This window comes from Alligator mississippiensis, chromosome 15 (assembly GCF_030867095.1).
Source record: "Alligator mississippiensis isolate rAllMis1 chromosome 15, rAllMis1, whole genome shotgun sequence".
Classification (NCBI taxonomy): domain Eukaryota; kingdom Metazoa; phylum Chordata; order Crocodylia; family Alligatoridae; genus Alligator; species Alligator mississippiensis.
Genome location: NC_081838.1, coordinates 27,411,596 through 27,434,015, shown reverse-complemented (window position 1 = coordinate 27,434,015; position 22,420 = coordinate 27,411,596). Strand labels below are relative to the sequence as shown.

The 22,420-nt window shown below is 54.8% G+C and overlaps 1 protein-coding gene and 1 pseudogene across 1 annotated transcript; one reads left to right on the top strand and one right to left on the bottom strand.

Annotated features, from left to right (window-relative positions):
• Nucleotides 1-7,496: 7,496 nt before the first annotated feature.
• On the bottom strand, nucleotides 7,497-21,873 carry LOC132245833 (zinc finger protein 883-like; annotated as a pseudogene).
• Nucleotides 21,106-22,381, top strand: LOC132245549 (uncharacterized). The gene is made up of 2 exons (XM_059718131.1): nucleotides 21,106-21,356; nucleotides 21,907-22,381. The coding sequence occupies exons 1-2, from the start codon at nucleotides 21,106-21,108 to the stop codon at nucleotides 22,379-22,381; spliced, it is 726 nt and encodes a 241-aa protein (XP_059574114.1).
• Nucleotides 22,382-22,420: the final 39 nt, after the last annotated feature.

Genomic DNA, 22,420 nt, shown 5'->3' with positions numbered 1-22,420 from the left:
GTATAGAACCACTGGCACGGCTGTTCGAGCACTCGTGGCACTTGGGGCAGGTCCCGGGAGACTGGAAAAGGGCCAATGTGGTCCCTATTTTCAAGAAAGGAAGGAAGGAGGATCCGATTATAGGCCAGTCAGCCTCACCTCCATCCTTGGAAAAGTCTTTGAAAAGATGATGAAGGATCATATTTGTGGGAGTCCAGCAGGAAAAATAATGCAGCAGGGAAACCAGCATGGATTTGTAGCAGGTAGATGATGCCTGAGCAATCTGGTTTTGTTTTATGACAGGGTCACAAAACACTTAGACGCAGGAGTAGACTTGGATGTCATTTTCTTGGACTTTAGCAAGGCCTTCGATACTGTATCTCATCCCATTCTCATAATAAATTAAGAGGCTGTGACATAAATGTTTACGGGGTCCAGTGGGTGGCAATTGCCTTGGGGGTCACACTCAGAGAGTGGTGGTAGATGGGTCGATATCGACCTGGAAGCGTGTGGGTAGTGGTGTCCCGCAGGGCTCAGTCCCTGGACCTGTATTCTTCAATATCTTCATCAGTGACTTGGATGTGGGGGTGGCGTGTACTCTGTCCAAGTCTGCAGACAATACTAAATTGTGGGGTGAAGTACACACTCTGGAGGGTCGGGAACGATTGCAGGCAGACCTGGACATGTTAGAAAAGTGGGCGGTACACAATAGGATGCTGTACAGCAAGGACTGGTGCAGAGTGCTGCATCTAGGGTGCAAAAATATCCCGCACATCTACTGGCTGGGAGTGACCCTACCTCTCAGCAGCACGGAAGTGGAAAGGGATCTTGGAGTCATAGTGGACTCCAAGATGAACATGAGTCGTCAGTGTGACAAAATCACCAGCAAAGCTAACTGCACTTTATCATGAATCAGGAGATGGATGACAACTAGATCCAAGGAGGTGATACTTCCCCTCCATGCAGCATTGCTCAGACCACAGTTGGAGTACTGCGTCCAGGGGGTCGGGGGGCCAGACTCAATGATCTGTTGAGGTCCCTTCCCACCCTAGCATCTATGGATCTATAAATGTTTTATTTTTTGCGTGGCCAAATGCTCCGGCGGGATTATTTTTATCGCTGTAGTTTTGCAACCTGTATTCTCACACAGGCAAAACCGCCATTGTCCCTGGTCTGCCGCAGTTTGTCCACCAGGTGCCCCTTGGGTTCATTCGGAAATCCTTGCAATTTCTGTTGCAATGTGGCCACTGCACACCAGATGGAAAGGATCAAAATTGTTGTGTTCATAAATCAGGTTAATTAAAAATGCTTTTTGTTGGACTGAAACCTTTTCCAGTGAGTACATTTCCTGTTAGCACACAACACTGGGGCACTGGAGGGACTTCGGCAGGGGCTCACCCAGGGGACCACCAAGGTCCCTGAAGGAGACAAGACACTCTGCTCGTTGCCAGCAGCTCACCACTTCAGGGCAGGGCACTGTTGGGGCAAGCACGCATCACTGGGACACTGGTGTGGGGGCCCCCTGTCATTTAGGGTTGTGTCATGAAGATCCCATTGGGATGGGCGTCCACTCAATTTTCCCAAGATAAAATTTCCTCTAGCCCAGAGATGGCTGCAGGTCACCCATCCGGGGGGCAGAAACAGACTCTGATTTTGGGGCCCAGCGTCTGGCACCTCTGACAAACTGGCAGGAGCTACTGATGGGAGAGCTCCCCGATGTGACAGTGCCGGGCTCCAGAGACGTCTCAGGCCATTCGGCGGTAGGTAAGAGGCACGGGAGACGGGGAGATGCTGGGGCTCGAGGGTGTAGCGTGTCTCTGCCCCTGGGGAACAGGCGAGCAGTCAAGAAGCTACTCGCCCGCAGGGCCCAGACTCCAGTGGGTCCCAAGCCACCTGCTTACACAGCCAGCCTGGGAAGGTCGAGGCTCTTTAGCCTACACCAGATGTGGGGTATGCACCACAGCGTCGCAGCACGCAGGGTTACGGGTGGTCCCAGGCCATCCGGCCTACCCCAGTGCTGACCCCACCTTGCTCTTTCCCAAAGCCAGGTGCCCCTTGCCCTGAGACCCTTTGTCCATGGCTGCACCCATTTCACATGTCGGGGAAACCGAGGTGCCCCATGAAGCCCATAGACCCTTTGACCCTGCCTGTGCCCCTTTCACAGGTGGGGAAACCAAGGCACTCCATGAAACCCATAAACCCATTGCCCCTGCCTGCATCCATTTAACAAGTGGGGAAAAGCGATGTGCCGCATGAAGCCCTTAGACACTTTGTCCCTGCCTGCACCCCTTTCATGGGTGGGGAAACTGAGGTGCTCCCAAAAGCCCATGCAACCTTTGCCCCTGCCTGTGTGCATTTCACAACTGGGGAAAACTGAGGTACCCCACAAACCCCTTTGCCCCTGCCGGCACCCACTTCACATGTGGGGAAAACAAGGAGCCCCATGTAGCCCACATAACCTTTGCCCCTGCTTGCATCCATTTCACAGGTAGGAAAAACCAAGATATCGCCTGAAGCCCATAACCCCATTGTCCCCACCTGTGACCATTTCACAAGTGAGAAAAACTGAAGCTTCCCATGAAGTCCTTAGACCCTTTGCCTCTGCCTGTACCCCTATCACAGGTGGGGAAACTGAGGTGCCCCCTGAAGCACAAAGGCTGCTGCATCCATTTTACAAGTAGGGAAAACTGAGGCATCCTATGAAGCCCTTAGACCCTTTGCCCTTGCCTGTGCCCCTTTCACAGGTGCGGAAAACCGAGGTGCTCCCTGAAGCCCCTTCAAGCCCCCCAGCTTTGCTTCCTAGCCCCAGCCTCCCTGGCCCCTACCTCTGAAGGCCACTCTTTGCTGACAGCTCATCGGTTCAGGACACTGTTGGGGCAAGCACACACCACTGGGGCATGGGTGGGACTTTTGGGGGTGCCCACCCAGAGCACCACCAACCTTTTGCCAAGTATCTCTTTGAAACCAAGTTCCCCCCCACCACAAACTTCTGTCAGCACTAGACAATCTTTCTCCCTCACAGATGTGGGGTGTCCCACTGGCTCCCTGCAATGTTAGCTTTTTTTCAAGCATCCAAAGTCGCTTTGCTCAGCAGCCAGACATTTCTTTCAGTCTTCAAATCAGGGGGAAGCTCACAGCACTGGGACACTTGGTGGACTTTGCGGGATGCCCACCCAGGGGAGCACCAAGGTCCCAGCAGGAGAAAAGACTTTCATTTCCCCGTCCCCCCCCGTCTGCCCCACCCAACAGCTTCTCAGCCCCAGCCCCAGCCAGAAGCACTTGTCCGCACTTCTTGTCCGGTCTCTGCACTTCGAATTGGCCCTTCGTAAACCCACAAACCGGTGGTCCACCCATGTCACCCTCCCCACCCATGTCATCCTGCCCTGCCCTGCCATGCCCACACCTCTTGCAATTCTCTCTTGCAATGCACCATCCCACCAGCACCGAAGGGTGTCTGCAGCACACACTAGTGTACTGTGCAATACCAACGCTTTTATTTACGCAGTTGTAACAACAAACAAACAACAACAACAGCCATTAACATAATCAAGCCCAGAACAATGGTCCCTCATCCAATCACTTGAGATCCTCGTTTTCACTTCTGTCAAAAATACAAACTGGAAATCATTACGACGCCTCCTAAGTACTACTGTGCCGCTGCTTTCTGTGAAAGAAAGGATGAATGAAAGAAATTTTTCTTTTTTCTGTCGTGGAAACACACGCAGAGAACTTTTGGGTCAGGTCAGCAAAAGCTTTTATTCAAAAGAAACTACAGCTGTAGGGGGGACTCCAAAGTGACATGGATTTCCCAAGCACTTGGAAGGGGTCCCCCCCCCAAGAGCAAAATCAGGAGGCTTATATACTTTTTAACAGTCACTTACAACTCACGTCATCATATAGTGAAACTAACATGAAAAGCGGCTATAATATGACTTCATTATTTCTTTGCTGTAATCAGGATGGGAACTTATGGGGGAGGCAAAGTTAGTTCACAAACCTCCTTCTTGCACCTGGAAATCAGAGTTGTACATACTTTTTGCTATCTTCAAGGCCGCGGTGAGGGAAGCAGTTGCAGAGGAGTTACAAAGAACAAACACTTTCTCTCATCTGTTCTACTGTACAGAGCCAGCAATTCTCCACAAAGCGGTTATGTCATCTTATAACTAAAATAATCAAAGTTTAAGGCATATATTTTTTCTGATTCCACAGCCCCCCCCTTTGAGACTATTTAGTCTCACTTTAGCCTTAAACTTCCATTCTCATGAGCCCCTCTATTTCATCATGCAGCCTTTCATGTTTTCTTTCCATCTGCTCACACTTTTGTAACACCGTTATTCTAGACTCTGCCTAAGGAAGGGAACGCTGCATGGTTCAAGGAACTGGTGACTGGAGCAGGGATGGAGCAGGGACAGCTGCCTGGAAGCAGCGAAGCTTGGGACAGAGAGAGAGAGGAGACCTGGGACTGACTGGGGAGAGGGGACGAGACTTGTGGGAGCGCTGTGGGGAGATGGTGCCAAAGTCTGCAGGTAGGTACCGGACTGCCACAGACTGTGGGGTTCAAATGTTTCATGTTTCCCACAGCTGGTTGTGTCAGAGGGATACAGAGTTTGGAACAGAGATGGGCAATTATTTTGGCTGGAGGGCCGCTGAATGAGGTTTGGTGAGCTGTTGAGAGCCACCAGGGTGGCCCCACTCCTTGACAAACACCCTGTCCCCTGGTCACCATCTTGGGACCAGAAGTCCTGCCCCCTAACCCCTGACCTTTGCCCTGGGAAGTCCCTCCCGTTGCCCCCAGTACTCCTTTTGGGAAGGGGGTTTACCATCTTGGAATGGGGGAGGGAAATTATATACAAATCTCAAACAGCCACAATAACATATTTTAATTTTACTTTTTTTTTAAGTCCTTATTTTTGTGCTGTGTATATAGACAGGTGATTGCATAATAGCCCCAAATCAAGTCTTTTGCATACTGGGGGTGTGGGGTGGGGGGAGAATGGGAATGTGTGGGTAGGTGAGTGTGGGGGTGGGTATGGGGTTTATAGGGGTTGTGGATGTGTGAATATGGAGTGTGGAGGTATGTGTGGATGTGGGTGGATGGGCTTGGGGGGGTTGTGGATGTGGGTGGGTATGGGGTTTGTGGGGTGTGTGGAAGGGGAGGGTGGCTGGCAGTGTGTGTATGGGTGCGTGCGTGTGGTGGGGTATGTGCATATAGCAGTGAGTGGGGTTTCCCCCAGAGGTGTGTGGGTGTGAGTGTGGGGTTTGTGGGTGAGTGTGGGTGGCTGCAGTGTGTATGGGGTGTGTAATTGTCTTTGGGGGAGGGTGGGCACAGTAGTGGGGCTTCTGGGGGATGGTTTGTAGGTGTGGTGGGGTGTGCATGGTAGCTCTGTGCATGCAAGAGCTCTAATCCTCTCTCACCTTCCTATTGCCCTGGGCTTTTATCTGCAGTTAGTGCTGTTCAGGTGCAGGGTAAGGCTGTGCTGAGTCCTGCTCAGCGTTGCAAACTGTCACAAAGTATACTGACTGCCATTAAAAAATAGGGCTAAGAATGACAGTCAGTAAAGTCAGGAAAAACACTTTAGCTCTCAGTAAAAACAATAAACAGCTGCAGCTTGACTAGAGCTCCCACCGACAGAGAACTGAAGTGGTACCTGGTGTCTGAGTGGGAGCACAGCACCCTGCAGGGAATGCTCTCTCAGCCAAGTGTTCCTGCTGTAGTGTCCCAGGATGCTTGTAGTATGGTTGGGTTGCAGGTAAGCTGCTTTGGGGTGTCTGTGCCCGGGCAGTGGGGCACAGACATTGGGGGAGGGTGGGGGCTGGGCTGAGGTGGACAGTATGGTACAGGGTGAAGTCCAGAACATCAGGGTGTAGGGATAAGTAGGGGACCCCTCGTTGGAGGGGACAGCAGTGTGTAAAACCATTGTTGCTGTCAAGCAGGGTTGCCAACCCAACAATTTTTTTAATTGTAAGGTTTTTACTGACAATCAAACTTTTTTTTTTTAAACATGTTTATCATGGTTGATGCAAAGAATTAAGAAAGTCTGACACAGGTGAGCATGTTTCTTGACACTTCTTTCCTCTTTGAAATCTTAACATATATCTTGTGATTTTTCTTTTTTTTCCAAAGATAGATAGAGATACACACATGCATATCTCCAACACTTTCAAGTAGCCCTTGTGATTCATTTGGCAGATCAAAGCACACTAAAAAACTGGTTACACAGTGCACAACTGCGGACCCTCATACCCAACTGGTTACAGCACTGCGCAACTGTGGACCCTCAGACCCATATCCCCACCCACTGCCCTCCTCAGAGGGTCTACTCCAGAAAAAGTCTATGCCAGACCCCTCTCCATCAGATGAGGTCTGCCATTTCTTTCCAGCCATCCTCTTCTGTCTTCCTGCAGTACCAGGACATTTCACTTAGTCCAATTTGAACACAGTGCTCGACTGTGGGGTCTGAGTGTCTGGTTAGGAGCAGGCTCTCCTGGATCCCTCCCTGGAGAGTGTTGCATCAGATAAGAAGGGGGGTTGGGCAAGGGAGGGTCGCTGGTGCAGCAGAAGCCAGCCTGGCACAGGTTTCTCAGCTGGGTCCTGTTGTGCCATTCGATCCCTGCCCTTCAGCCGGGATCCACGTGCTGCTGAAGAGGAAGGAAGGCAGGCGGTGGAGTGGCGGGCGGGCAGGGCGGGGGATTTGAGCGGTGGTGGTGGGCAGGGAAGAAAGGGAAGTGGCAGGGAAAGGCAGCAGTGGCAGGCGGGGTGGGGGTGGGAGACAGTGGCAGAGAGCCAAAGCATGGGACGCCGGGTCTCAGGGCCGGTGGCAGCAGGAGCCAATTGGGAACCACAGGGGCCGGGCTGGCTCCTGCTGCGTTCTGCAGTCCTGGCATTGCAGCTGGGAGCTGCGCTCTGACAAGGTGCCTGGCCAGGCTGGCCCCCTCCATGCCATTGCGTGTGGTTTCCAGCTGCAATGCTGGGACCGCAGAATGCTGCCCCCGCTATAGCGGTCCATGTGCCTGCAGCTCCCACGCTGGACGCAGCTGCCTCTCCTACCTCCATCTGTGCGGGTCAGTGGACCCCACCAGGAGTAGATGGAGCCCTGCCCCTTGCTCCCTTCTAGAGTCTAGTGTGGGGCTTCCCTGCTGCGAGTGCAGGAGCTGCAGGTGCACAGCGTGGAGCCCCTGTGATAGAGGCAGCCGGGCAAGGTGCACTTCTTGACCCCTGGCTGCAGAGGTGACCAGAGCCGTAGCCCTCCAGGTGCCAGTGCCTGTGTGGGGCACAAGGTCCCTGGGCTCCCCACCCACCACCTGCTGCTCCAGGCAGCGGGAGCTACACACCATGTGGGGAGTGTGTGGAGGTCCCCACACCCCGCCCTCACTTTCCCTCATACTCTACATACCTTACACACACACACCCTGACCCCCAACCCCTCCACATATACACCCCCACAACATACCCTATGCCCCCCACACAGCCACACCCTCTCACAAACCTCCCTACACACACACACACACACACAATATAAAAGAGTGAGGCTTTATTTTTGAGTTATTATGCAGTCCTGTCTATATACAGTACGCTCCCTAATGAGGTCTCTACGCCCTAACCTGTGAGGTCTGCTGCCTCCCAGGGGCTCGCATCCGGGATGTGGCTGAAAGGATCCCAGAACTTGCTTGGCCCTTCGACCACTACCCCATGCTCCTCATCCACGTGGGCACGAATGACACAGCCAGGAACAACCCTGGGTCATGAGACAGCACAGGGCTCTGGGGGCTTGGCTGAAGGGGTCAGGGGCACAGGTAGTTTTCTCCTCGGTCCTCCCAGTGGTGGGCCACAGATACAGGAGGGATAGATGCAGAGACGTAAAGAGAAGACTCTGGCGATGGTGTTAGTGCGAGGGCTTCGGCTACTTCAACCATGGCATGCACCTCAGGGACTGCGGCCTGTTGGGAAGAGATGGCATCCACCTCGTGCCGAAGGAGAAGCAGCTTTTCTTGGCTAGAATGGCAGACCTCCTGGATAGGGCTTTAAACTGAGATCACTGGGGGACAGACCAGCAGCTACTAGCACAAGCATGAGAAATGGCAACCTCAAAACCAACGTCTCAGGGTACAATAGGAAACAGTCTCTGACACTGGCCAATGCACAGATTATCCCACAGCTCATCAGGAAGCCTCGGGCCTCCACTGGCAGGCTTCGTTGCCTGTACACTAACACCAGAAGCATGGGAAACAAGCAGGAGGAACTAGCCCTCCTGCTAACCAACAATCAATATGACCTCATAGGGACTACAAAGACCTGGTGGGACTCCACCTATGACTGGACCACAGGCAAAGGGGGATACACCCTGTACAGGAAGGATGATGTTGGGAAGAAGGGTGGAGGAGTTGTTCTCTACATGAAGGAACATTGCACCTCCCTAGAAGTGAAGTTTGGAAACAAAGGAGGATGACTTGAGACCCTTTGGGTCAAGATATGGGGAGAACACAGGGAAGGAGTAGGACCATAGGAATTTATTACAGACCTCCGAACCAAGAGGAACATCTCAACGACGAATTCTCTAGAGAACTGGTAGAGGTTGCATGCTCTCAGAGCACAGTCATCATGTGTAACTTCAACTACCCAGACATCCTGTGAAATGAACACTCAGCCAGATCCGATTGCTTACAAAGCTTTCTCACGCTTTCTATCTAACTCAGGAAGTGTACAGGTTGACGAGGGGCAAGGCAGTCCTAGACTTGGTTCTGGCCAAATGAGATGATCTACTGAGTAACCTGAGGATAAAGGGGAAACTGGATGACAGTGACCATGAGATAATCACTTTCTCCATGTGCCATAAGTCAAGGAAATCGACCAGTAGGGTAGAAATCCTTGATTTTAGAAAAGCTGATTTTCACAAGCTCAGGAGACTGGTTGGCGAGGCCCTGCGGGACTATGGTCTGATGAGGAAGGGAGTACAAGAAGAGTGGCTCTTCCTCAAGGAATTAATCCTAAAAGCTCGATGGAAGTTGTAAGAAAGGCAGCAGAAGAGCTCAACAGGGAAGTCACGGACGTCCTGAAATTAAAATGAGAAGCCTACAGAGGATGTAAGTCTGCAATAACTACCAAAGAAGAGTATTCAGCAACAGCCCACATCTGTAGGGAGCAGATCAGGACAGCAAAATCACAAACTGAATACAAATTGGCAACCAGAATCAAGGACAACAAGAAGTCCTTCTTTAGATATGTAGGAAGTGAAAAAAACAAACAAACAGCAAAAAAAACCCCAAGGGAAGCACAGGGCCCCTGATAAATGAAATGGGACGGCTGATAACTGACACTCAGGACAAAACCAAACTCCTGAATGAATACTTCATGTCGGTATGCCACAAGTCCAAGGTGTTAGCCTGCTTGACAGGATACAGGATGATCATGGTGGGGGTGATCACCCTCCCCTACTTGGCATACATCTTGTGCAGAAGCACCTACAAAGGCTAAATACCTACAAGTAGGACCAGATGAACTACACCCAAGAGTGCTAAAAGAACTGGCAGATGTCATTGCATGACCTATGGCTAAGTTATTTGAAGACTCATGGTGCTTGGGAGAGGTCCCAGGAGACTGGAAGAAGGCCAGCGTGGTGCCTATTTTTAAGAAAGGAAGAAAGGAGGACCCAGGAAATTGCAAGCAAATCAGGTTGACCTCAATCCCCAGTAAAATCCTGGAGAAAATTATCAAAGAGCCCATCACTAACAGGCTAACAGAAAGTAGTATTCCGAATGGCAGCCAACATGGCTTTGTCACAGGCAGGTTGTGCCAGACCAACCTCATTTCCTTCTATGATCAGGTAACTCTCCACTGCATACAGGAAATGAGGTCGATGCCATATGCTTGGATTTCAAAAAGGCCTTTGGAAGGTGACCGGTGGTGTCCCTCAGGGCTCAGTACTCGGACCAGTGCTTTTCAACATGCTCACCAATGATTTGAAGTTGGGTATTAAAAGCAAAATGGCAAAGTTCGCTGATGACACCAACCTATGGGGGTGTGTGGTCATGGCCCAGGACAGATTGGAACTACAGGTCAACCTGGACAGGCTTGTGAAGTGGGCAGACCTCAACCTGCTGTTGTTTAATACAGAGAAATGCAAAGTACTCTTGTGGTGGGATAGTAGGGGGTGCTACTACACTGAGCCACCCACCTCACGTGCCTAACCAAAACCATGCTTCAGGTGTCTCCCCTGGGGTGCTTACATCCAACCAACCCCATAGCTGTAAGCCTGGGGTAATCACTGCCATCACGTGAGCTCTGGCCTCCGTGAGGACTCTGTGGCGCCTGGGGTAGACTGACCCTGCAGACCTTGGGGGTGCTTTTCCCCCTGGTAGTATAGCTGGTATAGCCCGGAGCCACCCAGAATGGTTTCAGGTAATAATCCACCGAGCTGTGCTAGGAGTGTAAAGGCCTGTCCCTCCTCTCAAGCATTCGCAGCTAGGTGTGCTAGAACAGATAGCTTTCATGAATCTGAGCGAGGGAGAATGGGGAAGGAGTATTAGATAGAAGAGTATTAGAAAAACAACACCTTGAGGAAAACAGAATGGGCTTGTTGGCCCGTTCAATACATGTCTAGTTCGCTTAATCCTAAATTACTGGCTAAATTTCAGGTAAGTTACTCACATGTCCATCCACAGACTGATGGAGGTCTGGAGTCCTTCTGCTTGTTTCAGCATCCCCAAAAAATGTCTGCCTCTCCCAAGAGACAGCGACCTCTTTTTATCACTTTTCTGACCTCATCACTAAGCTCCAACCAAAAACCAGGATCCTCAGAGCACGGCTGATGCAGGCTAGTTAGCTGGAGCAACATCAGCAATGCCCCCACCCCGGAGAGACCAGTGCCTCCCAAGTATCTGGGCAGGAAGCTGGAACAAAGGAAGACCGAGTCCCCCGCTCCCACTGGCATCACCTAGGAGACCAGGTGGATCCAGCAGCCAGAGTTGGAAACCAGAGGTGGGGCTGGGCAGACTCCAAGAAGGGAGGCCACCAAGAGAAAAAGGATTTCTTTACAGCTCCATCTGGGGAGAAATAATCCACAACACACTTACAGGCATGGCAGTGCTACACTTGCCAGCACCACAACTGAACGGGACTTGGGTGTCATGACAGACAACATGAACATGAGACACCAATGTGATGCTGTAGCTGGCAGAGCTAATCAAACACTCCCATGCATCTGCTGAGGCATCTCGAGCAAGTCTGAAGACGTCATCCTCCTGCTCTACTTGGCCTAGGTGAGACTGCAGCTGGAGGACTGCATCCAGTTACAGGCGCTGCACTTGAGGAAGGATGTGGAGAAGCTTGAGAGAGTCCGAAGGAGGGCCACGTGCAGGATTAGAGGCCTAGAGACCAGGTCACGTGAGAGAGGCTGAAAGACTTGGGACTGTTCAGCCTGGAGAAAAGACGACTCAGAGGGGACTTGGTGGCACCGGGCACAAACTCACACTGTCCTTTGGAGACAACAACAGTAGAAGAGTGGGGGAAGCACTTCCCACACTCTGAGCACTGATATGGTTTCTTCTCTATGTGGACAAGCTTGTGCCGGACCAGGTGGGAAGACTGAGTGAAGCTCCTCCCACGCTCTGAGCACTGATGTGGCTTCTCCCCTGTGTGGATGCGCTGGTGCTTAACCAGGCTGGATGACTGGGTGAAGCCTTTCCCACAATCCAAGCACTGATGTGGTTTTTTCCCTGTGTGGATGAGCTGGTGCCGGGTTAGGTCGGAAAATCAGTTGAAGCGCTATCCGCAATCCGAGCACTGATGTGGCTTGTCTCCCACGTGGATGAGGTGGTGCCGGGCCAGGTGCAAAGATCGACTAAAGCTCTTCCCACACTCTGAGCACTAATGTGCCTTCTCCTTCGTGTGAATGAGCAGGTGTTTGGCCAGGTTGCAGGACTGGCTGAAGCTCTTCCCACACTCGAAGCTACTATGTGGCTTCTCCCCCGTGTGGATGAGCCGGTGCCGAGCCAGGATGGAGGAGGACGTGAAGCTCTTCTCACACTCCAAACAGTGATGTGCCTTCTCCCCTGTGTGGATAAGCTGGTGCTGGGCCAGTTGGGAGGACTGGCTGAAGCTCTTCCCGCACTCTGAGCACTGATATGGCTTCTCCCCTGTGTGGATACGCTGGTGCTGCACCAGGTGGGAGAATCGGGTGAATCTCTTCCCACACTCCAAGCACCAATGTGGTTTTTCCCCCGTGTGGATGAGCCGGTGTCTGGTCAGGTAGGAGAAATAAATGAAGCTCTTCCGACAGTCTGAGCACTGATGTGCTTTCTCCAATGTGTGAATAAGCTGGTGCTGGGCCAGGCTGGAGAACTGGGTGAAGCTCTTCCCACACTCTGAGCACTGATGTGGCTTTTCCCCCGTGTGGATGAGCTGATGCTTGGTCAGGCTGGAGGATTGGATGAAGCTCTTCCCACACTCTGAGCAATGATGCGTCTTCTCCCCTGTGTGGATATGTTGGTGTTGAGCCAAGCCAGAGGAGTGAGCAAAGCTCTTCCCACACTCTGAGCACTGATGTGGTTTCTCCCTTGTGTGTGTGCACCAGTGCCTGGACAGGCTGGACAGCTGCCTGAATCTCTTCCCACACTTGGTGCAGCAGTGCTGCACACACTGGTGCTGGGACAGGTCTTGCCAGCAAATGAAGTTCTTCCAGCACGCAGTGCAGCGGTGCGTCTTCTTGCCCAGGTGGATGTGCTGGTGCAAAAACAGGGAGAAAAAATGGGTGACGGCTGTGGCGACACAGTAGGGCGTGCTACTACTCAGAGCCACCCTCCTCATTGTGCCAACCCAAAAACCTAGCTTCAGCAGTCTCACATGGGATGCCTACAGCTGGATGTCCTGCTTCCTGGGGAACACCCGCAAGCCTGGGGTAACGTTGCCACCATCCCAGCACTGGTCTCTGATGGGGTCTGTGCAGACCAAGGCGCACAGACCCTGCAAGCCTTGGGAGTGCTTTGCCCACTGGTAATTTTTCTGGGTGTCTTTCAGCCCGAAGCATCCCAGGATAACCTCACGTAGGACTGACAGTGAGCAGCCTGAGTAGAGAGGCAGGTGAAGCTCTTTCCACACTTGGTGCATGCAGGGGGTTTTTCCCTGGTTTCTTATCTTGTGAAGAGCCAAGAATGATGAACAGTTAAAGGTTTTCCTGACCTTGGGGCAGGGGTAGGCTCTGCCCCTCTGCTTGGCAGGGAGCTCCTGCTTTCCTCTGAGCCACTTCCCAATGCCTTGGCTGGGATGCAGTGCATCTTTCCAGCAGGTCTTTAGGTCTTTCAGCTCCACAAAGTGTTCTCTGCGCCCAGGGCTCTTTCTAGGCTCTGCCCCTTCTCCACTCTCATGCTCCAGTGCAGATGGTACCTGGTTCACTGCCACATTCTCCTGCTGGTTTTGTGGCCTCCCCTGACTCGTGTGCCACTGCTCCTTTTCAGGTCTCCAGGAGCCAACCTCACCCAAACTCCCTAGGGAAGTCCATGCTGGCTCCAGGTCTGCAGGCCCTTCCACAGGAGGCTGCTCCTCAGCTCTGCTCAGCAGCCAGGCACCTCCTGCACGGGGAAGTAAAACTCCAGATTAGTCCCTGCCCTGCTGGCAAAGGGCAAATACTGCTATGTCTTCTGCTGGGATGGACCTCAGAGCAGGCCTGGACCTAGCGCTTGGGTTCCCTCAAGAAAACAAGGTCTTGCTGCCAAAACCCCAAGTGCTGGGGGCGAGGGAGGGGCAGGTCCCTGTGCCCAGCTAATGTTCCCTACTCGGTGGAGTTCAGAGCTGGACTCTCAGGGTTTCTGGCCCAGCTCTCAGGCCTCTTACCTCAGACCCTGCTAGCAGAAGTACGTACAGGACATGTGCGTCAGGACAGTGCCTGAATAGCGCCTTGCTCTAACAGCCTGAGGAGGAGGGGAGGACTTACAGCTGTTGCTCTCTTCTGAAAGGAGCAGGGCTATACTTCCTGCCTGCTTCCAGAGCCAGGTCTGGTGCAGGGAATGAGCCCATGGACCTCTCCTCCACTGACGGGTCTCAGGTGGCCTCCATGTCACAGGAGTCTGCACCGGGTCTAAGGCAGAGACATGAACCCAAACCTGGATGCAGTGCTGAGTTTTGGGCTTCATGACACTCAGGGCTCCAGAGATTAAACTGAAAGGTGGCAATTTTAGTGCAAACCATGGGGGATTCACTTCCACTCACAACTTGAAAGCTTCTGAATCTCACCTGTGCCATGGAGCCATTTCATGCAGCCTGAGACCATGATGAAACACTTCCTGGGTACTAGGTCAACCTGACCAGGGGAAGCCAGGGAAAGCATCAACTTCTTTCTTGCCCCGCACTAATGGCTACACAGAGGCTCTGCATACCATGCTGGTTTCCATGTGGGACTACAAATCCCATCATGGTCTGGGAGATCCTGTTACAGAGGTATGGCTACCTGGATCTGGGGAATCAACTCTTACATTGCTGAGTGAAAATGGAAACTTAACATCGTAGCAGCCCAGGGAAACCAAATCTGAGTCGAAAAAATCAAGACAGCAAACCTGACTGTCCCCTAAAATCTGTCATTAGAGGGAGAAGAAAGTAACAGTTACTTGTCTCCACATTGCTGAATTTCAGGAAGTGGGAATAACACCTGCCTGGACACATTACACCATAATATACTGTGTTTGAGGTCAGCACCCTGGAATGGTAGCACAGGGCAGGTCTGCACTTTCCAGGATCCCCTGGGGCTCTGGGCAAGGAGCATTACTGAGAGGGGAGTAGGGAGGAGGGCCACAACTCACCTGCTAGCAGGTCGTCTGACCTTGAGATTTCCCCACAGTCCTCATCATCGCAGACCCAGAGCTCCACTTGTCCTTGCTGGATGCTGCAGATTAAGTCAGGTGCAAGACCTCGATATCCTGTTTGGGGCAGTGGTTAAAGAGGGTTTGTGACTGGATACTGGATGCAGAATAACCAGCTGGGATTTGGGGAATCGATCTGATGAACATAACGTTTCTATTAGGGCCTTGATGGACATGGGAAAATGGGCATTTAAGGTGAAAGACAAGGCACTACAGGCAGAAGCCTTCAACAGATGATGTTGCTTGTCACCCAGGTGGTGGAGGGATTGTCATAGGAAACAAAGCACCAATCACTCCTGGTTTAGAAAGGGCATTAAAACTGACAGGGTCACCAGGGACAGGCAAGTGGATTTCGTGATCTGTGATGTACTAGGGAGCAGAAAGATAAAGCTTTTACACTTTCAAGGTACCAAAAAGAAGAGACATTGAACACACTTATGTATGGACACACGAGCGAATTGGCCGTCAACAATGATGGGGGTGGGGACGGAGCGCTTCCACCCACCAGCCCGCACTGCCGCCACCTCCCAGGAGCAGGGCCCCCGCTCCATCCCCTCTGTCCATAACGCTCTTGGAGCATTCTGACTGGTTGTTTCAGAGTGCTCCAAGACCCTCACGGACAGACGGACGGACAGACGGACTAAGCCCTTTATTATATTAGATTTAAAAAATGCTACCAGTGTAATTCCAACAAAAGGAGTGAAAATGAGCTGAGTGAAGGTTTAAAATGAGACTGGAGCCAGTGAAAGCATACAGGACAAGTGGCTGACAATGCGACTTCTTTGGGAAGAGGGACCAATTCAGAAAAGGACGCATCAGAAAAGCTAACTGACCTAGTAAAAGGTAAGTACCTCAACCCTGCGCACAACCCAGAACAAGCCCCTGTATTAGAGATACTCTGGAAATGAAAATGGTTTTTACTAGGTCTTGCAGATAGCCCACTTTTTTTAATCACAATGATGGGCATCTGATCTGCAGAGGGTTTTCAGCATGAGTACAAGAAAACTTTTGAGAATGGCAGAGAGGGCTTGAGAGCACAAGTCTTAACAGAAACACAGCAAAGCCAGAGAGATGAAGATGTTAGGAAGGGATGTGGACAGACGATTCCAGTGACCCCCCGGTAGAAATACTTCAGTTACATCACACGTACGTATGTCACTAGAGGAAGAATTGAGGAAATGCACCAGCCACTGCTGTAGCAACAGGGGCCAATAAGACTTTCTGTTAACTTCTGCTGGGTCATAGCGAGAGCAGAAAGGGGATTTAGATCTCACAGAACTGAGCATGCTAGGATTGTTAAATGTGCTTGGAGAGGACATGCTAGGCCAGGCAGGGAGGAAATCAGAATAATTCTCCAAGAAACAGCAACTGGAGAGGATATGCACACACTGAAACGGCAAAGGGAAATCACGCTGGCAAGAAACTGCTGCATATGGAAGAACCAGGAGTTATAAGAATGGGGAAGACGCAAGTCAAGGCGGCTGGATCAAATGAAGGTGGATATATCAGGCTGAAATGTGAAACCAGCCTGATCACTGACAGAGCAGTGGGGACGAAGTGGATAGAAACCTCCAGCCAAAGGTTCATGAGGATGAGACTGTTGAAACACAGGGAGACAATTACAAAACTCCAGAGCTCACATAGCTCCAAGGAGAAACAAGAACCAGAGCTTTACCCAGGGAAATGAGGGTGTTGAAATTCTTCAGCATCTGGTCCTGGTAAAGTACCTTGTCGTCATCATCCAGCAGCTCCCACTCCCTCCGCGTGAAATACACGGCCACGTCCTCAAACACCTCCCGGACCTGCAGTCACAAGCATTACACCATCAGTGTCTCCCGTCCCACCTGCCTCCAGCCCCCACAGCCCTCTCTGCAATCACTCTGTGCTACAACTAATTGCAATCTTAGCCATGACAGGTACGGGTACACCATTCCCCAGTCTTCAGCTGAAACGTGATGTGGATGCCGCTGTGGACACACGAGTTCACGTGTTGGCTTCAGCCCAGCTCATCACGTTCTGTTTGCTTGGGCGTGCGGACAGGGGATCGCGGCTCTGCCCCGGCTCCTTGCAGGGGTGACAGCCTGGCCTGCAGCAAGGGCAGAGCTCAATCCCCTGCCTGTGCGCCGCTGCCTGGAGCACGCAGGCTACAGATCAAGACCCTGCCTTGGCTCCAGAGCAAGCTGCCCTGCTCTGCCCTGATGCCTGCCAGTACAACTGGGGCTTGTCTCCATGGCAACCCCACCCTTGAACTCTCACAGCACAGCTGGGGCCGGGGTCGCCATGGAGACCAGCCCCAGCCATGTGGGCAGGGGCTGCTGGGAAATGGAGTCCAGCTGCCGACTGGATCGGCTACTGTACCCACTCCTGCGCCAATGCCAGCTTTGTGCATTTGCAACCTCCACTACCACAGGCTTGTCTCTCTTCAGGTCTTCTCCACTCCTCACATTCCTTACAGCACCCCTGGCTCCTCCTGGGCTCTGCCCCAGCTGTGCTCCCACCCACGACTGAACCAGGTGCCCTGCTCACCTCCCAGCTCTCCTCCTGCTTTGGAGGCCTGCCCTGCCCCCTCTGCACTTGGCCCGGCTCAGGTGTCAGGGACCTCCTCTCCTCCGGTCTCCCTGGGGAAGTCCTCTGCAGCTCCAGGTTTCCAGGCCCCGCCTCAGGAGGCTGCTGCTCTGCTCTGCTCAGGGTGCCAGCACCTGCGGGTGGGAAGAGAGTGCACAGGTTAGCCCTGGTGCTGCTGGCACCGGGAAAGCCCTGCTCATCTCCTGGACTGGTCCGGGACTAAGGAAAATGTAGACTTCAGAGTGTGGAAGAAGGGGGAGAACAAAGACACAAAATCCCAGGTCTTCCTAAGAGACCTCCATGGGATGACACTGGAGATGAGCCCCAACAGCTCTGTCCCAGCGTGGGGTGGTGAACACACCACGTCAGAGCCTGCTGGGAAATTGCTCCCTGGGAAAGAAGCTCGAGGGATGCCTGAGGTTTTATCAGCGTGCACGTTTAAGGAGGGGGAGGGGAAATGCAAGGCCAATTTTCTAGAGGGCATGTGAAATGTTTCCTGGAGAACAAGAACCGCTGATGTGTTGGAGCGCTGACCCCATCAAAAAGTTGCAGCAGAGAGATTTCTCCACGGAGGGACGCTGCCTCCGGCTGCGGGAAAGGGTCGAGCCAGCGCTCCTTCCCTGCTCCTGGGGAAGGGCCTCGTCTGGGGCACCAGCCTGAGCAGCTGTTGTCTGCTGACACCTCCCCGGTCTCCTCGGGTCCAGGGGACTCTGCAGCAGGACAGAGCCCTGGGTTAGCTGCACTGGGACCAGCCGGGGGCCACTGGGGAGTCTCATTTCCCCAACACCTGCACAAGCATCTCCCGCATGTGCAGGACAGACACTTGGGAACCCAGACCCACGTGCAGGCCTCTGTCCTGGACCTCCCCTGACTCCCGGTGGGGCAGGGGATCCTCTCTGGGGACGTCAGGTGGGTTGTCCCGAGGCCCCAAGACTTCCACATCTCCCGACTCTTCCAGAGGCCTGTCTGCATGACAGGCGCGTGGCTGCTCCGGCCAGGACTCACCAGGCTCCTGCGGTGCCCCTGTGGGCTGCATCGTGTCCGACGACACGTCCTCGACCTTCACACTTGGTGTGACCTGGGGACGGGATAAATACGTCACCGGGGAGCTGGGATCTGGGAGGGACGGGGCTGGGAGGGTTTTCACAGGGAGCGTGTCTTCCTGCTGCCCCAGGTGAAACCCCTCAGCCCCGGTCATGCCGCAGCCTCACTCCCAGCTCCGCATCTCCCGTGGCAGTGTCGTGGGAGAAAACTCCCCGGAGTCCACTGTCTAGCTGCATAGGAACCAGGCAACACGGATAAAGGCTTTTACTGCAGTGTATTTGCTTGAGTAAATGCCCATAGCCAACAAAGAGGCAAAAAATGGCCCCGAACAAAGACTACAGGACCTTCTTATACTTTTTCAGAAGATAAGGCAGCAGTGATACAGAGCACTGCCCTACGAGGGGGAAAAGGTGGGGAAAACTTGACAGGCGTGTGCTTTTACTTAGTCTGGTCCTTTTCCATAAGCAACAGAATTACAATGCTGCCTTAAGAAAATCCCAGCCCCAGCCCTGCCCCAAGCCCCGCTCACCTCCACGCTCCGCGGGCGAAGGGCGAGTGGGAGCCGGAGCCCCAGCCCGGCCGTGGCCGCCTCGGAGGCTCAGGCCCCCTCTCCCCCCTCCCCCCCGGGCAGGGCTGGGGTCTCGGCCCTGTGTGCAGTCGGCGTCCGCCGGCAAGAGCGCTTCGCAAGAGCGGAGACCCCGCGGATGTCCCTGCGAAAAAGGGAAATCCGCGTTTTCTCCCAGAAAACAGGGAATCCGTGGTTTTCTCCGATTTTTGTAGGAAAGGGAAAACCTGGATCCCTGCCAGTGTCATAGGGTAGGCAGGTGTGCGATGGGCTTAGAAAACCCCCAGATGAACACAAGGGGAAAAGGGATTTGGAGAGTCAAATCCCAGCCACACAATCTATCATTCCACAGGGAAGGTTTTTATCCTTCTTGTGGGCTCCGAGGGGCCTGTGAAGCTTTGCTGGCCTGTCCTGCCAATAGCCCACACCCAGACTCACTCTGCCTCATGCCTTCCTATGGGGAGCAGGGAGTCTCCACACCCGCAAATGGCCCATTGTCAGGTGCTGGAGAGCCTGCCTGGGTGGGGACCAGAGCCAGGGGTGGGGATTGCTCCTGCCCTCTCCTGACCAAGCGGCTCAAGCTTCTTTGATTTCTTTCTCAAGAAATGTTTCCTGTTCCCAGCCAAATTGAGTCCAAATCCATGAGTCAGTCCAGACTCATAAGTGGCCCTACACCCAGCAAACCTCTTCCACTCCTCACCGGGGGCTTCAGATACTTCCAAAGTCTTTTGGCAGCGTCCTGGGTGCAGGCCCGAACTCACATTCCCCAGGTCTCCCATGGAGCAGCAAGGTGCCGAGCCCCCGCACTTGCAGCCGGGCTCAGCTTCCTTTACCATCTCCAGCAAGTAGTTGCTGCTGTCTTGCGAGAGAGAGCCCCGAAGCTGGGCGTCTGCGTTCTGTCTCCCCCACTTCCTTGCCCTCTCGCTCCGAGTGCTTCTGCACCTTGGACTCCGGCATGGTTTTGCTGGTGGTGGAACTGCCCGGGGCTCCGGCATTTGTCCTGGCACCACTCCCCGTCACCGAGACCTTCAGCACAAGTGTGGGGAGGCTTGCAGCGGGAGAGGAGGGTGCCCTGGACACCCCGACCCACTTCCAGTGCTGCACCGGAGGAAATGTGGCCACAGCTCTCAAGGGGCAAGCCACCAGAGCACGAGCAGCCAAGCTGCTGGTGTTGCTAAGCTTGCTGGAGGAGGCTGGCATGCAGAAGTGTGAGTGGCCAGCCAAAAGCAAGTGCCAGGGGATGGATTTGGACCCACGCTTCCAGACAGACACCAGAACTCCCTAAACAAGGGGAAAGACCTTATCTGAGCCTAGTGCCTTAGATGTCTTGGGCACCCTGACAGCATAAGAAGCTTTAGGTTTGCTTTGCCTTGAATTGTCCTGCTTGTCATGAATAGGGGGTTGATTCCCCCTTCTCCCTGTTCTGTGCCCACTGGCAACATATAGGGGGTGCACTTGAACCCCCCAAGATTGGCTGTGCACCCCTGGAAGCACCAACCCCAAAACCGGAACTGCCGGCGGAAGTGCCCCTCCTTGACATGCACACACATTGTGATCTAGGAATAAGATAAGTGTGTCACCGCGGCATCAGGATCTGGGAGCGAGGGGGCGGGGAGGGAACGCTGCCCGAGGTCATGGAGGTGGGAACACTCTCACCTGGGGTTTTACAATCTTCCTCCTCAGCCAGGGCCTCGGCCTCGGTGCAGGTCTTCACACCGTGCCCTGACTCCCAGCTCCGCATCTCCCGGGGCAGGAGGGCCAGGAACTGCTCCAGCACCACCAGCTCCAGCATCTGCTCCTTGCTGCGGCGCTGCGGCTCCAGCCAGCGCTGGCCGAGCTCTTGCAGGAGGCTGAAAACCTCCCGCGGCCCCTCAGCTTCCAGGTAGCAAAGGCCCCTGAAGCCTTGATGCCAGCTGGGTCTCTGGGGTGGGGAGGTCGTGCCCCGATGCCAGCTGTGGGGTCTTTGTGGGAAACTCGGTCTGAGGCGGGAGCTGCATGGCCTGCATCACCTCCTGCCCCCGGATCTCCTGGCGTTGGACTGGTTCCTCTTGCGCGGCGTCCAGATCCCTGGAGGAGGCAAGGAAGAGACCAGGGTCCCGGCCTACATGGATGACTTGAACGTCCTGTGCCAGAATAAGTGTTCAGGAGGAAGATCCCTGTGGCACACACAGGTCTACGAAGCGGCAGCAGGGGCCAAGCTCAATGTGAGCAAAAGCACCTGCCTGGCCACGGGCGAGCTCGGGGGCCTGGAGTCCCCGGGGGGCTCGGTCCCCTGCGAGGGGGTCAAGGTCCTTGGGCTGGAGGTTGACGCAGAGCTGAGCGGAAGAAGAGCCCGGGAGAAGGAGGCCGAGGGGAAGTAGGGGGTGCAGGGCCTTGGGGGGCCCTCCCCAGAGCCAGGAGCCGAGGGACCCCGAAACCCAAAGACAAGTGGCAGCTTGGGGGACCCCGAGACCCCCAGAACTGCACGTGGGGGGACCCCGAGACCCAACCGGAGCGGGCAGCATCACGGACCCGACACCCCCTGACCTGAGCCCCGCCGGGGCCGACACTGGGGAGCCCGACACCCCCAGGGCCGGACCCGACACCCCCAGGGCCGGACCCGACACCCCCAGGGCCAGCAGCACCGCGGCCCCCTCGCCCCGACCCGCACCCCGTCCCCCAGCTCGGGCCGGGGCGCTCGGGTGCCGCCCCCCGCACGGGGCAGGGCGCGGGGGGCCCGGTCCTGGGGGTCTCCAGGCCGGGGGGCACGAGAGAAGGAGGTGCCCGGGCCCCGCTCCTGCCCCGGCCGCCACCCCCGGCCCGGGCGGCACAGCGGGGTCGCGGGGCACCGGGGGAGGGAGCCGGGCGCGGACGGGGTCTCGGCCAGCAAAGGGTTAACAGGGGGCGGGTTTGCGCTCCGCTCCCAGCAGCCCCCGCGGCGGGGCCGGGCCTGCGCAGGCCGGAGGAGGCGGCGGTCGGCGGGTGCGTGCCGCGGGTGGGGCGGGCGCGGCGTGGAGTCGGCGGGACGAGGCGGCTGCGGGGGGCCCGAGGTGGCGGCGCTGGAGCCTGGGGCAGCCGCCTGCCTTCCGAGGGGCCCCGGGGCGGGAGGTGCATGGGGCCGCGCCGCCTGAGCCCCAGGACCCCTCGGAGACCCCCCCGCCGGCACCGGGGCACGACCTCCCCGCCCCGCACGCCTGGCGCCAGCGCTTCCGGGGCCTCCGCTACCGGGAAGGCGCGGGGCCGCGGGAGGTGTGCGGCCGGCTGCGGGAGCTGGCCCAGCGCTGGCTGGAGCCCCAGCGCCGCAGCAAGGAGCAGATGCTGGAGCTGGTGGTGCTGGAGCAGTTCCTGGCCATCCTGCCCCGGGAGACGCGGAGCTGGGAGTGGGGGCGCGGTGCGGCGTGACGGGGCCGAGGGGTTTTGCATGGGGCAGGAGGAGAAGGA

Excerpts from the sequence above, each read along its gene's own strand:
- LOC132245549 (XM_059718131.1), top strand. The coding sequence starts at position 21,106 with ATGGATGACTTGAACGTCCTGTGCCAGAATAAGTGTTCAGGAGGAAGA. Across the intron at positions 21,357-21,906 it reads GAGAAGGAGGCCGAGGGGAA|CAGCCCCCGCGGCGGGGCCG; the intron begins GTAGGGGGTGCA and ends CTCCGCTCCCAG.